The sequence below is a fragment of the Montipora capricornis genome, chromosome 9, assembly GCF_036669925.1.
Source record: "Montipora capricornis isolate CH-2021 chromosome 9, ASM3666992v2, whole genome shotgun sequence".
Classification (NCBI taxonomy): Eukaryota; Metazoa; Cnidaria; class Anthozoa; order Scleractinia; family Acroporidae; genus Montipora; species Montipora capricornis.
In genome coordinates this window covers 4357636-4375135 of record NC_090891.1, presented here as the reverse complement: position 1 = coordinate 4375135, position 17500 = coordinate 4357636, and the positions used below count along the sequence as shown (strand labels likewise).

The 17500-nt window shown below is 39.6% G+C and overlaps 3 protein-coding genes across 3 annotated transcripts; all 3 read right to left on the bottom strand.

Annotated features, from left to right (window-relative positions):
• Positions 1-11019: 11019 nt before the first annotated feature.
• LOC138016798 (uncharacterized) lies at positions 11020-11839 on the bottom strand. The gene has a single exon (XM_068863978.1). It carries the CDS (start codon positions 11830-11832, stop codon positions 11020-11022), a length of 813 nt encoding a protein of 270 aa, XP_068720079.1. The 5' UTR covers positions 11833-11839.
• Positions 11840-11939: 100 nt separating this feature from the next.
• On the bottom strand, positions 11940-12934 carry LOC138017163 (zinc finger protein 862-like). The gene is made up of 3 exons (XM_068864346.1): positions 12700-12934; positions 12082-12425; positions 11940-11945 (listed from the first exon to the last, which is right to left on the bottom strand). Exons 1-3 carry the CDS (start codon positions 12932-12934, stop codon positions 11940-11942), a joined length of 585 nt encoding a protein of 194 aa, XP_068720447.1.
• Positions 12935-14550: 1616 nt separating this feature from the next.
• LOC138017162 (uncharacterized) lies at positions 14551-15549 on the bottom strand. The gene has a single exon (XM_068864345.1). It carries the CDS (start codon positions 15547-15549, stop codon positions 14551-14553), a length of 999 nt encoding a protein of 332 aa, XP_068720446.1.
• Between the last annotated feature and the right edge of the window lie 1951 nt (positions 15550-17500).

The window sequence follows — 17500 nt, the reverse complement described above, 5'->3', positions numbered from 1 at the left end:
CAAAAAGAAAATTGGGGATATAATCAAGCAACAATAAAAATACAAAGCATTTTATGGCATTTTTTGCCAAATTAAGGCTTTATTATATCTGATAAATGCATGGTTTACTCCAATTTTCTTTTTGCATACCAAAAGCACTTGCTAAGTTCTGCTTTCTCTGGTGACATTCTGCTTTCTCTGCATGGTTTTAAACCACGCCAAAATATCCTGTATTAGTAGGCACCACCCATAGGAGGCCCAAGTATCTCGAGAGGCACAAAATTTATGTGCAGTAGCAAAAGAAAGACTTGTCATTCACACCATAAATAAAGCATTTATGATAGATAATAGTAAATTACTTATGGTGTCCTAAAACCCCTTTCTAACCCGTGATGCAACCCAGAACTAAAGTAATTTCCCTCCTGGTCACTATCTAATTTGAAACAAGTCCTTGGTTTTTTTTTTTGCTTTTCAGAGGCAGAACAAAACTCCCTCCAGACTACTTCATATCAGCAGGTATCTGGTACTTCCTCAGAGACTGTCAGTGAGCCTCCAGCCAAGAAAAGAGCACCAGCTTGTTGAAAATGCCCTCATCCTATGAGAGGACATCATCGAAATCAATGCTCAGTGACATCTGCCTGGTGACTTATTAACATTGTGGAAAAAATTAATTCACCCAAATGTCAACTTTTTTTGCTCATAATAAACATTGCAAAAAGTTATATTTACATTTTGTTGCATTACTTTAATCATTCTTTGAATTTCAAGACAAAAAGCATTTTGTTAGGCATCCATTACAACAGTTTGGAAGTGCATGAAAGAAGTAAAAATCAAGTCTTTTTTTTGTTTAACAGAAATTGCTTGCTCAATATTTATTTTTAAGGCCATACAACCCATAGGGATTTTACAGTATAATTCTGATGACTCAACGTTCTGCTGCCTGAAGAAAGAAGAAGTCCAGAACTCAGTTGGATTTCCATCACTTTTAAACTAGTGATGGAAATAAAATCAGAATACCCTTTGTATATATTTGATCTGAAAACAGAATTCCATTGTTTTTGTTTTGTTTTTTTACAGTGCAGGAACGAAAGATGTGTGACATTTTTAATTTTATTAGCATAAGTGACAGGACAGTAGCTTCAAAGTAACTAGTGAAGACGATAAGTCAGTGGATGAAAATAATTATGCAAATGAAACTTTTAATGACACCCTCCAAAAATCAAACAGTAACATACAGCTGTAGTTCTCTGATTCAGCTTGATGTATGTGTACTACTAGGCAAGTTCAGCTAATTCCTATCATCTGCTTGCACATATCCAGTTGAATGATGATGAGTCACATATTATTCTACTTCTTATATTGTGGTAAATGCATGCTGGTAATGGGCTGCTGTTATCCCAAGCCAAAAAACCGAGAATCCAGCAAACAAGCCATCTGTAGGCAGTGGCTCTGAGAAACCTACACGAAGTAAATAAAATTGTATTTTAAAAAAAGCACTGCAGGTATAAATACCAAAGCAGGGCTGATTGAAAACATCCAGCATATTGCACAGTTCCTTTTTAAGGTTAAACCTCATCAGAAACCATTTTTACCCACACCAGGCAAGCTTGAGCATTATCCATGTCATAAGTCAGGGTTGGACGTAGGCACCAAGTGGCGACTAAAACAAATTTTAGCAGTTGCTGAAAATCTAATAAGTCTTCATTATTTTCTCCGCTTTGACAGTATAGCCCCTATGGAACAACCGACAACAAGTCCTACATGTATACAAGAAAAACCCTTTTGGTACCAGCGCAAAACAGACAAACAATTACGAAAATATGCACAATTTATAAGTTTCCATATGACATTGCTTATATTTTGTGGAGGTCATTGAGAATACTCGGTTATTCATGTATTAGACATGGCACAAGTGCTCAGAGGACAACAGTACTGGCATATTCCTCAAGGGTTGACTTGCAATAAGCTGTTTTCATGCAGTAATACTATATTTTAATTCTGTGCCAATTTCAACTAAAATTTGGCCTCACTGAAAGTGGAGCCAACTGAAAGTACTTACAGCACATGAATAGGTAGGAGAGGTACTTACTCCTTTTCCACAGTGCCACTTTTCCATCGATAAGCTCTGCCATTTCTGTCTTTCAGTAATGGTCCCACCAGCTTAAGCACCATCAAATGTCAGTTTTCCAACAGCACAAAGAACTTCTCTGTAGCACATAAACTCACGTGCTGATACAAGTGTGGTGTTGTTGCAGCAGTTACAAGTACACCTGCAGGGCTGTCATTAGTAGCCGGCAGCCAGCGATTGTCGCCGGCTACTTTACTGACGAAATGACACCAAGAGTTTAGATACCGAACAAGTCTGACCAGCATATTCATTTCCTTGGTAGAAATGTAAAAAGTAAAGTATCTTATTTCCGAATTGCACGCTTTTCTTCCAAGAAAAGTAATGACAAAGTAGGTTTCTTAATACATCACAAAGTCCGCGCAGGACTCCTTTCTGCTGTTACATAACATTTTAGAGTGACAATGCATGTGACTGAAAAAACCAATATAGCTCCGAAGAGAAGGCAAGGTTTGCTGGATAATTTTTTTCACCGTTGTTTCTAAGACGCCAAAAGGTAAGTGTTTAATTTAACACGACAACCACAAGGTTTGCCAAAAGTGTCCTTTTTTTTGAGACAAGACAAATTGATACGATTTTTAATGCTTTTCAATGTCAGAACTGCTTGCGGTGGCATTACATTAGTTTTAACTCTGTGATACAAAAGATATCGGGGTCCTACTGTATTGACAAAATTAGAACAAAATCAAAATGATATATTGACAATGAATTTTTTTGGTTGGGAAAATCATATCGCTACAGCACAATTGTACAATTTCATTGCCTTCCCTTTAATTTTTAGAAACGGACCCTGGCGCAGTCCCTGAACGTATTGTACAAGATGGACTACCAATTAATCCACAGGGATGCAGTTTTGAAACCAGTTCATCAAACTCAATCCAAGTAGATAAAACTACACCATCAACAGTTTCTGTGATGCAAGTTACTAAGTCTAGATACATGTATGCAGTTGCTGCATCTGCCAAAAAGGGTGATGCTCCATCAGACTCTGGACAAGAAAACATTGAAAAGCAAACAAAGCTTGTGGAAAGCATGTTTCCTGGTGAAAAAGTTCACCACAATGCCATATGCGCTAATTGTTCCAAAGACTGTGGCAATTTCAAACATGAGTGGTTAGACAAGAAGGAACTTTCCTTCTACCCAGAGACAAAGATATGGTGGTTGGCATTTGTTGAGGGGAAAGGCATGTTTTGTTTACTGTGTAGAAAACATGATTGTCAGAATTCACAAAACAAGTCTGCTGTGTTTAATAAAACCCCAGCAACCTGGTATAGGCCTGCCACATTAAAGGAACATGTTGGTACACCCTTATCCTCTCACAGTCACCGTAGAAAGAGAAAGCAACAAAGCCAAGATGCAATTTACAGGGAGATACTGCAAAGAACCTCATTATTTCAAAGGGAACTAGATGAAGAAAGACAATATGGTGATGAAGGGCTAGTAAAAGCACTTACCGCCTTCTACTTCGTAGCATAACAGGAGATTGCAACTTGAAATTTTTTGCACCATTGGAGAGGCAGTCCTTGACAAAATAATTGACCAAAGTCAAAGTCAGATTTCTTACCATTGACAATCTTCTAGCCGAATCAACAAGTGCTAATGCAGCTACCATGCTTGCAGTTCTTGAGCAACGTTTTCAACGTCTGAGCATTGAGATGACAAAAATTGCTCCCTTGCAAGTGATGGTGCGTCAGTAATGATGGGCAAAACAGGTGGCCTTGCTGCCATGCTGAGAGACAAGCATTGTCCATAACTGCTTGACACACACTGTGTTTGCCACAGTCTTGCACATGCCTGCACACACTCTGTGGCAGACATTGCTCAGGTTGAAAGAGTGGAAACAAACTTGCGACAACTATGGAAGACAAGAACGGAGAGGCTCGAAGACTCGATATCGTCCTCGGATGAAGTTGACGAATACTCTAGGTCACTTTCAATCAGACTTAATAGCAAAATTATCGAGTCAAATTGCTATTTTCTTGCAAGCATTATTGAGGCACTTCGCATCGATAGACATCAATGACGTCACAAAAAATGCTTCACTTTACGCGTTTTTTAAAATGTGATCCCGCACAACAAACCAATTTATTTCACAGTTAGGATGTTTCTTATACTGTATAACAAATTTTCAAGTTTCAGCGAGGAAAGTGAAGGTCAATATTCACTTCATCTGCACTTTAAAATAGTGTGAATGAATGTGAAAATAGGTTTAAAATAGCACTTGTTCAAAATGTCCTTAAAATGCATTGCTGCAAAATAGAAATCAAATAGATACAAAAAAGCTTTAAAATAGCAATAATGCAACTACAAAATAGGTTTCAAATAGCTTCCAAACAGCTTTAAAATATAGGTTTAAAACAATGTTGATGAATGAATGCATTAAAGTGCTACTACGACCAAAAAAATAAATCTTTTTCTGTGGATTTCAAAACTCTGTTCACTAAACACTAAGTGACCCAAGTTTAAGTTCTGATCTTAAAAACACACTTGTTTATTTTATCTGGAATTTTGTTACAGTATTTAAAATTGGTCCAGCATTACTATCATTCAAAACTTGAGAGAGCTGGGTCGAGGAGAAAATGACGTCAAAGACTCACTGGTTTAAGAATGCAATGCGTGTGTACGTGGCTGAATTAATCCACAGCACAGGAGTTTAAAGCTTTCAGATTTTGAAAGTCATGTTTTGCATAAATAATAAGTTGCATTTACACGCTGAAATTTTAAGCTAGTAAGTAACTGACGTCACGTTTGTCTAGATCCATCTCTCTGAGGTCCAATAGGTCAGTTTTGAACGTGAGTAATGGCAGACTGTGAAATCAAAACCTTACATTCTAAATAAATAGCCTTTGGATAAAAATCAAAGCTCAAAATTTTGCCAGTCAGGTGTCAGGCGAACACAACAATACATGTACAATCTGACACCAAGAAAAGTCACTTTTGGGCTAAGCATTCCTGGGAACAGAGGTGTGAATTTTAATGGTAAATAAATTCCTAAAGAAATTCCATCTTGTGAATAATGCTTATTCACAATTCCTAAGAATATCTTGGAATAAGTAAGAAAAACTGGACCAAAATTTTGGGCAATAGCTGGATCGCTTTTGAATGAGGTCAGGAAAATCAAGAAAAATAGCTTGAAGTAACTGAGAAATAGAAGTACTATAGTGCGGAACACAAACAAGGAACACAACCAAGGTTACAATATCCTGCTTCTGTAAAACAATATTTCAGCAAATCGTAAAAGTGCTGGAAACTACAAAAAATCCATTGCAGTCAAGCTGTTCACAGTAAGTTACCATAGCTCACAAACAAAAAAATAGAATACAGATTTCAAAGCAGTTACATTTTTTATTGCATGTACCTAAACATTATTTTAATTCAATGTCAAAATCCTTGGATTGGGTTCTTGTTTTAAATTTAAAACAAAAAAGCTCTAAACATTTCAGATAAAGCACAGAACTATAAAAAGTCTGCAAAGAGTGATCCCCCAATACATCAAACCATAACTGGTAGAGGAGATAGGAATTGGCTGCTAAGCAATTTTGTCAGCTGTAAAGGACTGGCAGGAATAGCAGTATTACACATGCGTATCATGTGAGTTAGTCCGCCATATTGCGCGCAATTTACACGCAAATTTTCATGACAAGTGTCCACTTTGGTTGAATAATCAAGACTTGGTTTGAATAAACTGTTGTTGGTGGCACATCTGTGGCTGTCTTCTTAATAACACCGCATGTTTGGCTGGCTCAACCCATGTTTGCGTTTGTTTCATTTCATGTACAGTACCGCTCAGATATATGTTACTTGCACATACGGACATACGCGTATAAATATTCTTATTGTCTGATTTTTCTCTGTTATTCAGTACCATAAATTTCCTTTGTGTCGCATTGTTGTGTAAAACAAAGAACTTTTGGATCTAAATAAAGCCACAAGCTGATAACAGAAAATTGACATACTCCAAAAGCTATCATGTTACAAATGCGCAACTTGCTTTGCATCATGAATTTATTGGATAACAAGCAAAAGTAATTCAATGTTTATGAATTAGAATGGAAAGAAAAATGTGTCTTAAGTATGGCATTCAAATACGTGTATCATTTCTGACCCTCATGCTTAAAGGGGGCTTATGGATTTCATTGAAAACCGTGAAATTTTTTCGTGGTTATGGTGCATGAATTTCAATTTTCACTGGGTGAATACGCCGTGGTCACTCTACGATAAGAAACTTTCACTCTTGGCCTAAAACTGATCATGATGTGAATGATCGGTGAAAACTTTCACAGCATGAGGTTAAGGGTAAAAATTCACACGGTGAAATTGCGAGTGAAAAATAATATTCACAGTGTGATCCGATTGTTCAGAAATCAGTCACGCCATGAAAATAATCTAGCCTCTTTTATTTACCTACGCTGTCGCTGTCTTTGACAACCAGGACAAAAAGAATGCCTGATTGCAGGGTACGAGAAATCTGTGAAGGCTCATCAATGCCAAGAAGAAGGAGAATTTTTAAATTCCTAAATATTCATGCCTGCAAAATAAATTATGTTGCATTTTAAAGAAATTACTGATGTCTACTTAATTGTTAAGCTACGCCAAAGATAAATAATGCTTATTATGTCGCAATTTCACCATAATCTAATCTTGCAAGATTTCATTCCAACCACTTTTAAAAAACTTTTCACAAAGTTACAGAGAATGATTTTTGGCTACGCCAACATTGTCAGACTCCGTGGTGCCAGAAAAGGGAAGCGAATGTAATGTTCTACTGATCCCATAAACTGCAGCACTCAATCAAGTTAGTGAAATGCAAAGAAAATGACAACATACCATCTTGTTTTACTGGAGAAATTCAAATAGAATTCAAAGTAAACAAACAAAAATGTTGAACGAAAACAAGCAATTGTTGTAGCTAAATTCTAAGTAGCGCAAACGAAAACAAGAAATTGTTCTAAATTCTAAGCAGCCCATGCCTCTGAAATCTTTCTGTTATGTAAATAAGCGCCTATCGCTTGAACTTTGTCTGGACTAGGCCTCAAGCCATCAGTCCCAAATCCATGTCCCACATATGTGACCTCTTGCTTGTGGAACTTACACTTCTCCTCATTAAACGTCAAATGGCTTCTGGGCTGACATGCTGATCATTTTCAAGTTCCCTCACAACTTCTTTACACCTCAAGCTTAAGCGTGCATTCTGAGCGGCCGACAGCTACTTCACTGAAGTTAACCCTCTCCGGTGGGGTTAGTATCTGGATGGGTGACCTAAAAAATATACCACTTTGTAATAGAAGCATAGGACCGAATTTTGTTTTAACGCTCAAAAGTGAGAATTAATTAAGGTACAGATTTTGTGAAAAAACATTCGGAATTTTCGGTTTAGAATAGAAAAAACAGGAATTTTCGGATCGTTCTTTTCGAAAATTTTGGCCATCGAAAAAGGCCTATTAATGAGACAGCAAATCAATACAAATCAAATGTTTTTCTTTTAATAACACGAGAAAACCGGTGTAAAATAACTTCGCTGCAGTGCAGAGAACAAGGAAACGCAACCCACAAATGTGACAGAACAAACTGCACGTATCGCGAAAGGGCTGGCTCAGCCAAAGTGTAGTGAAATAGCCAGTCTCTTTCAAAATACTCTAACTGCCAACGAAATGAAGGATGACTTTTGCTATCAGCACAAGGAGCATCCGCCAGGGCAAACGTCAGACTGAAATTTGCGTTTTGTCAAAAATCAAAGAAAGTTGTTTGATTTTAAAACAGATTCAATTAGATCACTTAGGTAATCGGGCAAACCAGCCCAAACAGGCTATGCATATTCCAAGAGAGAGCACTGAACTACTGCTATTCCAAAAGAAAAAAAGGTGTACATGTCGCTGCTGCTATAAAAATCCCTACAGCAAGTAATCGAACAAGACATCTTTGGCCACCATTTTATTTGTTATTTCGCGCGCGTGAAAAAACCTGGGTACAAGCAAAACAATCAACCAATCAGACAAAAGTCTCTTTTGTTGGCGTAGCCGTGGAGTCATTCCAAACGTTTGTGCCACGTTTGCTATTACTAGTATGGCTGGTATACTAATACGGTGGCGAGATCGCATCAATAATGTTGCGATTCAGTTAGCACAAATCAACTCTGAATGGGACAAAATTTTGATGGCTTATATATTCAAGGGAAAAGTCATTTTATCTCTCATATGGTAAGCACTGTAGTCGCGAAATGCAACGTGTGCGCATGCACCCTGCTAAAAGCGATCGCTTTTGGACACAGTTGGCCCTTCGCTGCTTTCTGCTACCGACCTCTCCTTTCGTTACGGCATAGAGAGAGAGAGATATTTCGGCCCTTAAACCATATGAGACAAACCCAACGCCTATTGAATTCGGGGAAGGGGGATGTGGTATAAGCTACGATCTTGTAACACGATGATTCTGACCATTCGCTAAGTGTTCTAACTAAGTATGTCTAGTATTGTAACTATCGGAGAGGCTGAACATTTACGCACGCATGCGCTGACAGAATGTTTGAAGACGAGACGAGAAAAATATGCAGTACCTCAAGACGTGGCGCTGTGACGCACAAGCTTAACAGTAAAATTTTTTTCTGATGTTGACCCCGACCGCAAGCGAAAGAGCGTATCATCATCAGCAGCAGCATTATCCCGTGGCATGTCCTGCTGTGTTCAGTGTTTGGCTGGCATTGGGCTGTCTGGTTTCGTAGGACCACTAAGCACAGAAATAAGCGTGTCAAACCGCTCAATCATCTGCTTCTGTTGTTCTACGATACGCCGTAGCAATGCAGTTATCTCTGCAGAGCCTTCAAGCTGGCTCCGAAAAAGACTATCGTTATGGAGCGACTGGAAAAATGGGGTGACAAAAACCGATTATGTGCTGGTGACAATGGTCTCGGTGACAGAGGTGCCGGCGACAGCGGCACTGGTGACAGTGATAATGGTGCCGACGCTGAACGTAAATGTGGTGGATGTGATGGAGGCCTTGGTGGTGTTTCTGTTATATCACGTGTTGGCAGAATTCTAGGTTGCGGTGGTGCACAAACAGAAAGAACAGTTGCCTGCAAAACAGATAAAACCTAATTTTAAAAAGAGAGTAAAATGACTCAACCTATCAGAGGTATGGATGCTAAATCCAGCAACTTCGTTCATGGTCATTTTTTACCCAGTTAGGGTCAGGAGAGAAAATTTTTCTTCGTCACACGGTATCACTTTGCAAGTTTTTGTCATCGATCGATTTAAATGAACTTGAAATCGACCTCTCACCACAATGAATGACGGTCACTTCGTTCCATGATAAGTCAGATCGTTACACAAAATGATCACCTTTCATGATCGAATTTACTTGAATAAGCCTATTTGATAACCACAGGCAGGGCTCGAAACTAACATTTTCAGTAAGGCGCCAGTTGGTGACAAATCCAAAAATTTTGGTCGCCAGATCTTAACTTTTAGTCGCCATTTTTTTCACTGATGTTTTTTTCTTCATTTTCCTGATGATCATGTACACATGCAATCTCCTAATCAAATTCCTAAGTTTACGCACAAGTAAGCTTCTAAGAGCTAGTAAAACTTAAAAGGAAGGGCTCGCAAAACATATCATTATGCAATACGAAGTAAATAATCAATGTGAAAGCAGCTTCAGTCACGTTTCCGGTGTTTTCTCCACTTTTGTTAAGTTTCCATGTAACATCAAGTCTATAGCTTACATAAATAGACGAACCTGAACATAAACAATCACCAGCTTTCCATATTTTCAGCGCTAAAAAAGCCAAGGCTCCGTTGCAATTTAGATTGACAGACGTATCGGTAGTAGGTCCTGCTCTACCACATTGTTGCTAGTCGTACCAGACTCCCGCCAGTACCAAAACGTATTTATTATTTTTAGCAAAAGGTTCTTGTTTAGGTTCCTATAAAACTAATGCACAAAACACTTGCAAGTTACGCTTTTTTTTTTGCAGTTTAATTATTGAGATGTATTAATGAATTCCTTTCAGCTTATCATACAGGTGACGTTTACACTAACAGAAGCGACAAATGCTCTTAGTAATAACCCTTTGTGAAGGTTGAGAGATTCTATAGTCTCAAACTACATTTCATACCAATAAAAGATCAAATAAAAGGAAAATACAACTACTCTGAGTCTCTGTCCACTTTTTAGGATTAATTGGTCTGTTTCTTTATCTAATACCTGTTTATACAATAACTGTAATGACACATGTAAAAGTATTAATGTTTTGCAGAATAGTTTATGCATCCTTAGCGAAGATATATTTCCAACTTTTCTCTATACTATCACATGCAATCAGTTATGTCAACAACAGTTTATTAAACCATAAACTGTAATAAACCTAGCGTGAACGTCACTCATGATGAAATGTACTGACTGGTATTAGAACAATAAACTAAAAGGCTTTAAGTATCTAACCATGCGTTGTTGAGTACAAATAACGCACAAGAAGAGTACAATTATCTCTCAAAATTTGTACGATGTGCTTCCTCCACAAAACCGTTTAATGCTATTTGTACTTCATAAGACCGGTTTAACAGGTTCTGTATTCCTTTCGAGTGTTAATAATATTCAAAATCGATTAAAAGTCTGCATTCTTTTATTTTTGGCAAAAGAAGACGGATAATAAAACTCTAATTAGACATTTTTGTGTGTTATTGTAGTATCACTGCACATTTTTACTCATTTGTATTTTGATTTGCTCTAAACAAGTCTTGGCTTCACGGGCTCACCCAAATACTGCAATATTAATAAATATATGACTCTATGTACAATAAGATATAATTACAGCAAATGTGATATTCCTTAGCATGTTTAGATAATGATTGAACTTCATTTGTAAAACTTCATGTCACTCTGAAACTGCGGTCGCCGTTGCCTTTCTCCCGCTTCCCTGTCCCTCAAAAGCCACTTGTCGACCACAGGTGCTGGATGAACTCCTCAACCGATGGGTCTTCTGCTGTAATTCGGATCAAATCTTCAAGTGTGGAGGATCCAAGGGCAACACGTAGGCTATTCTTGACCCTGTTCTGAGCTGAGATGGCACGCTCACATTGGGCGGCTGAAATTGGCTGAACCAGCATGATTTCTACAAGATGAAGAAGTTTTTTAAAGTCGTCTTTGTACGGCAGCTTGGTAAGCATGATCTCCCACAAGCTTGTGTAATCCTTGTCAAGGAAAGTGGTGTTGACGAGGATCTTGAGTGAAAACCACTCTTCAGAAATTGAATCAACATCACAGCCAGCCTTCTGTAGCGTGGGTTTAAACCAGCTGGTCAGGCGATCAATCATGTTATTACCAAAGTCAACGAGATCTTGCGTTCTACGTGGCCATGCATCTACGTTAAAAACGAGCATATCTTTAACCACCTCACTGGTGGTACTACACGCCAAGGCTTGAGTGTCCGTCACTGAACAGAGCATAGAACCAAACCTCTCTTTTAGACCACTTTGGCATAGCTCGATTGCCTCAACCACTGAAGACTTGAAACTATCAGTTTGGGTGTTTCCTCTCTTGAGTGTGCCATCCAGAGACCCTTGCAATGTGTGGCCTTGAAACTGCACCTCATCGTGAACCCCGGACTCCTCAAGCATATTCATGAACTGTTTCAAATGTCCATTTGGGACGGGCCGGAGTTTCAAGGCATCAACGTTGGCTATCGTTTCATGGAGGAGCGACACTGCTACAGTAAGAATTAAATCATTTCTTCGCATCTTCAGACTTAACTTCGAAATTATTGCAAACATGTCCGCCAGGAAATGACAGAATGCAGCAAACCTAATGCTTCTCATCTTCTCACTTACAAACTTTGCTCGCCCCTTTATGTCTGCATTTTTTGATGTTGCACTTAGGTGGTCCATATGGCACAACACCGCAGCATATTGGCCAGAACCATCAGAATTTGGTGTTATGAACACTTTGAGTGCTCGGCTGATGTGAGGGAGCCACCTTGTTCCGCTCACCTGCGTTGGCTTCAGTACACTCACCCCCAATTCGTTGCCAATGGCCTGTAGCTCACGTGTACTTTTGGGGCTGTAATGATAGGTCTTCCATATCATCTGCAGCACCTCGTAAATGATCTCCACTTGACGGCAACTTCTTTGCATTTCAAGGAGGGCCAGTTCTAGCCGATGTGGGAGGCAGTGGAAGTCGACGAGATATGGAATGTCTAGTCGCAACAGCGCTGCAACACCGCATTTCGTCCCCAGGTTCACTGAAGCACCATCCGCACCAATGCCGACCAGTTTATCCTTCCATTCAAGAATGCCGACACCCTCAAATGACTCCTTGACAGTATCCAAAATACCTTCAAAAGTAGTTAGATGCAATCGATTGTTTTCTACAGTGATACCTAAATATTTCATTATAAACTGCTACTACTAAAATTTCGTCAAAGTGGAGTATTTGAGCACTAAATAAATATTTTGCCATTGAACCCGTCAGTGTAAAGTAAGAACAGTTTAACTATAGTAACAGTGACTTACACCCTGTAGAAGGACAGGAGTAGTCTGTATTCCACGCTTTATTGCCTTTATTTCATAACTTTTTGTTAAGTGTTCAATTTTTACTGAGAAACTTACCTTGTGCATGGCCATGGGCCACGGCCTTGTGCCCCACCAATCGATTTAATGGCTGACCATCTTTGACGTAACGGCAGTGCACTGTTTCGTTTTCTTTTCCCCCAGCATCTGTGGCTCCATCTATCAGGAGACTGATGTACTTTTTTGAATTGACTTCCGCGGCTAATTGCTCTGTCATAACTGTGCTAATTTGCGAGACAAATTTGTTGCAACCTTTATCATTTGCGTACGTCATGTTCAAGTCTAATCCATTTTTCTTTTGCAGTGAAAGAATCGGATGGAATTTAGTGAAGGGCAGTTCTTCTTTCGCTATTAGATCGGCAGTGTTCACTTTGACTTCAAGTTCTTTCCTGTTCTGCTCTTCCTTGTGAAATGGGCGAATCTTTCATTGGCTTTTGTTTTGCGAGACTTGCATCATGGGCGCGAAGATGACCTCCACCAATATTGTGCTTCTGCAAGGTCTCCTTTTTGAAGGTGCGGCAACCTGATACAAATTCCGTTTTGCCAAAGGCACAACAAATTTTGCACGTCATTTTGTTGTCATCTTTGTCAAAAACGACTCAGGTGAACTCCTCCTGCAACTGCGGAGAAACTTGCGTTTACTAGCAGGCTTCTTAAGGGTAACTTGTCATCAAGTGTTAGCTCTGCATTCTCTGCACTTCTCTTGGTGGCTGTCTTCTCCAGTTGGTTACGCAAATAGTCAGGTTTTCCTTTCCCTTTCTTTCCCGGTTTGGCTTGGGCCGGCTTAACAAAAGATAAAATATTTCCGTATTTTGCTCAGACACTTGCTTTCTTTTCAACAGATGTCACATTAGCCAAAATATTGGTAACAGGTACTTGGGGGCTTGCTTGGGTGTGAGAGGTTGCATCTGATAGCCACGCTACTAGCCCGAAGTGGTTAGGCTTGTACCATGCGTTTGGTTCGTTATCAAGACACCCTTCCCTTGACAACAGCATGTAGACAGGATCACGCCCATCATCTAACGCAGACAGTGAGGGGTTTAGTAGCTGGTGCATTAAACGACGGAACAGGAAGTTGATGTCTGGATATAATGAACATATCAGCCGTCTAATGACCGATGCGAACGCCATCATGTGAAGAAGGGAGCCTCACACTCCAATCTTGCAACTGGCTATAGCTTCAGCCTTGACTGCTTCAGTTTGACTCCCACCATCTGATATGATTTTGTCACCAACTGCCGTCAAGGCAACCGTAAATAGAACTGATTCCAGGATCTCAGTGAATTTGGCACTTTTCATGCGTTGCATAATACTCGGCATTGGAGTACAGTTCTTCTGCAACTAGAAGACGCAGCCAGTTACTTAGCACGACTCCTTTGTTTTTTTAACACGGCAAGTTTCTTTTCATTAAAAACGGTTTTGAAAAACATTTAAGTAAGACAATTAACGAGAGGAAAGTAACATGATGTTTCGACGACTTCATGTCATCATTGTCAAATAAACAAGTAAAAAATAACGGCAAGGCATATTTATAGTACTGGGATGTGACAAAATTAAATTTTAAACATTACATGAAATCATTCATGTAAAAAAAAGCAAGAAAAATAAAAATAAAAAGAAAAGAATATATATATATATTCATGTAAAAAGTTTCACACGAATGGAATCCACTTGCGTATTCAGTTTCGGTCTTTTGTTTTTGATCAAAAGCATTTCAAATATCAAGCAATCGAGTTTGCCACGGCATTTCTTGAGGACTTTAAAGTTTTTGATTAAATTTTCAGGTGTTAAGGCATGCTCGACCCTGAAATGTTTTCCAATTACGGAATGTGTATGTTCTTCTACGCGTCGATGGAGATGGCGGCAAGTGTAACCAATATAATTTGTATCTCACAAATCACATGTGAATTCATATACTACACTTTGCTGGTTTATCAGGGGAGGCTCTTCTTCCGTGACTCTCAGATGGTTTATGATCTTTTTGCTTGTGAACACTGGCTGCAGTTGCTGATTGATTTTCGTTCCGAGGTCGCCAAGTTGTCTGCGAACAACGTCAGCCGATTTCTGATCTTTAAATGGCAACGTAATCCGAACAGGGCTGTCAGATGGTGGTTGAACTGGGTCTGGAGGATGCTGGATGCGATTGATAGCTGAGTCAATGAGCTTCTCGGGATATTTCAATTTTAAAAATATGTCTTTTAAGTTCTTACATTCCTGCAAAGAGAAGTCTTGCGTAGACGACAAGTGTTTTGCACGGTCTAATATTGTTCTAAGCAGTGACCGTTTGTACCGGCTGTCAACACGGCTTTGGTAGTGCAAAAGGAGCCCTTTATTTGTTTTCTTTATGTAAGCACGGGTTTCAAGGCTGCCGTCGATTTTGGTGATTTCCATTCCAATGAATGGCAGTCGATCATTGCTTGCTATTTCCATCGTAAATTGAATGGAGGGGTGGGCTTCATTAAGACGTGTCAGCAAATCGGTGGCGTCAGAGAGATTGTGTACCAGAGCTAGAGTGTCGTCCACGTATCTTCTGTAGAAACTCAGAAGCTTGTTCTCACACGCTAGTTTCTCTTCGACTGAACACATGAATGCATTTGCCATAAGTGAACCTAATGGTGATCCCATTGCGACCCCATCGACTTGTTCGTACAAGCTCCCATTAAATTGAAATAGCTGGTTTTTTGTGGCAACGCTTAGTAACTCCATCAGGTCATCTTTGCTGATGTTCATGTTATGAGTCTTGTTGTCTTTGAAGGCTTTATTGGCTAGAATATGGATCGTTTTGTCAAGGGGTACATTTGTGAAGAGAGCGGTGACGTCATAGGAGACAAGAAAAACATTTTCGTCGAGTTTAAACTGTTGGATTTCTTTCGGCAAAAGAGAAAGCATCAGAGATTGTATACTCGTTAGTGGACAAGGGTTTCAGCTTTTCATCTAGCCACTTTGCGAGCGCGTAATTGTAAGTACATGTACCAGATGCTGAGAGTATCGGCCGCGTCGCGAAGGTTGTATACCAACCCGTGCATGCTGTGAAGACCATAAGGCTCAGACAATAAATATACTCTCTTAAGTTTCTTGCCTATGATGCGGAGGATGAATACCATAAACACTGGCGTATAAGCTGTACTTTTTTTTTCATTGTTTCTTAAACAACATAAGCCCGAAATTGGGGGTGCGGCTTGTGTGCGAGAACATCAAATGAGTGCAGCATCACCGCTTGCCGATGACCTCAACAACAATAGGTGCACCACGAGCAAGAAAATACAATGTGATCTTTGAGTATTCGGATGGTAAAAAATTAATGGCCAACTGTTTCTCCATTTTCAAGGACTTTAACAGCAAATTTCTGCTTGCTTCAGTCTTTCCTTTTCTAGAGTATTTTCTAGTTGTGTTATTTTAAAGTGTGTCATTTCATTGCCGATGATTGAAGTGGTAAAATATGAAAATGTTACACTGGTTAAAAAAATAATATAATAATTGAAAAAAGATCTTGAAATGCCAATGTTTCGGTTACTAACATAAGCCTTCTTCAGGGGTAATAAAAATATTTCTAGCGCAGTTGGTCAAAGACTTCACAACAGCCTTCTTATGTGCGATCGGGTGATGTGACTCAAATGCAAGATACCTTTCCGTGTGGGTGGGCTTCCGATACACCTTATTTGCAAGTTGACCGTTGTCTTGTCGAGAAACAGACACGTCGAGGAAGGCTATTTCTTGGTTTGTTTCCCTTTCAACGGTGAATTGGATCTATGGTTCAATGTTGTTCAGGTGATCTTGCAAGGTTTGTACAAGGCCAGACTTAACCGCGGCACTACGTCACGGACATATCGTTTCCAATACCGAGGCTGGACGAGAGAGGTGGACAAAGCCCGTTGCTCCAGGACTTCCATGACCAGATTGGCCATAACAGCTGACACCGGAGAGCCCATAGTAGTACCAAAGATTTGCTTTGGCTCCCAGAAAAATACCAACAGGGGAAATCGTAGCTGGTGTTGAAGATGGTATTTATGTATTATCAGGAGGAAAAAAACAGACACATGGTGACATAGTGACGTGACGGGGGTAAGAGGTGTTTACAGGAGCTCACGTAACTTTCTTGAATTTGAGCCGAGTATGCAGTGCTTGTAGCTTAGTTTTCATCCCGGCGTCTGTAATTTTTAATTTTACGCATTTGAGCTGTATTTTGAGCTTGGTTTAAGGATAATTGCTGTGAGAATTTTCAATGTAGTTCTGCACAACACGTGGAGTATCAATATGGCCGCCTAGTTGGGAGTTAAAACGCGCTCGAGAAGTGCGGCTTTAGATGACTCGCCTTCTATGTTCGCGGCAACATATATTCGAAACTCCAGTGTATTTTCAAAGGCTATTGCCAGCGCTGTTCAGCTCGCTGTTAACCCGCTGAATGTCAAAGTCGGATACCTTGAACAAAAAGTGGAAGTACTGAAGACCGAACTGGCCGAGATCAAGTCTAAAGCTAATGCGAATGAGCAATATTCACGTAGAAACAATCTTCGAATTTTGGGTTTCCCGGAAGTTGAGGGTGAAGATTGCTATCAGGCTCTTCTCGCGTTTTGTGAGAACCACTTGAAGATATCTGTTACAAGAGAAGAGATTGATAGAGCTCATCGTGTTGGCAAAGCAAAGATGCCACAAGAGGAACAAGACGAGCCACCCCCGGCCAATGATTGTCAAGTTAGCAGGACACAGTACCAAAATGAAGTTTATGAGGGCGAAACGCAATCTTGGCGGCAAAAAGATGTTTGTTAATGAGGATTTGACCAAAATAAACCACAAATTCATGATGCATATCAAAGAGAAGTGCCCCGAACGTGTTTCGGTT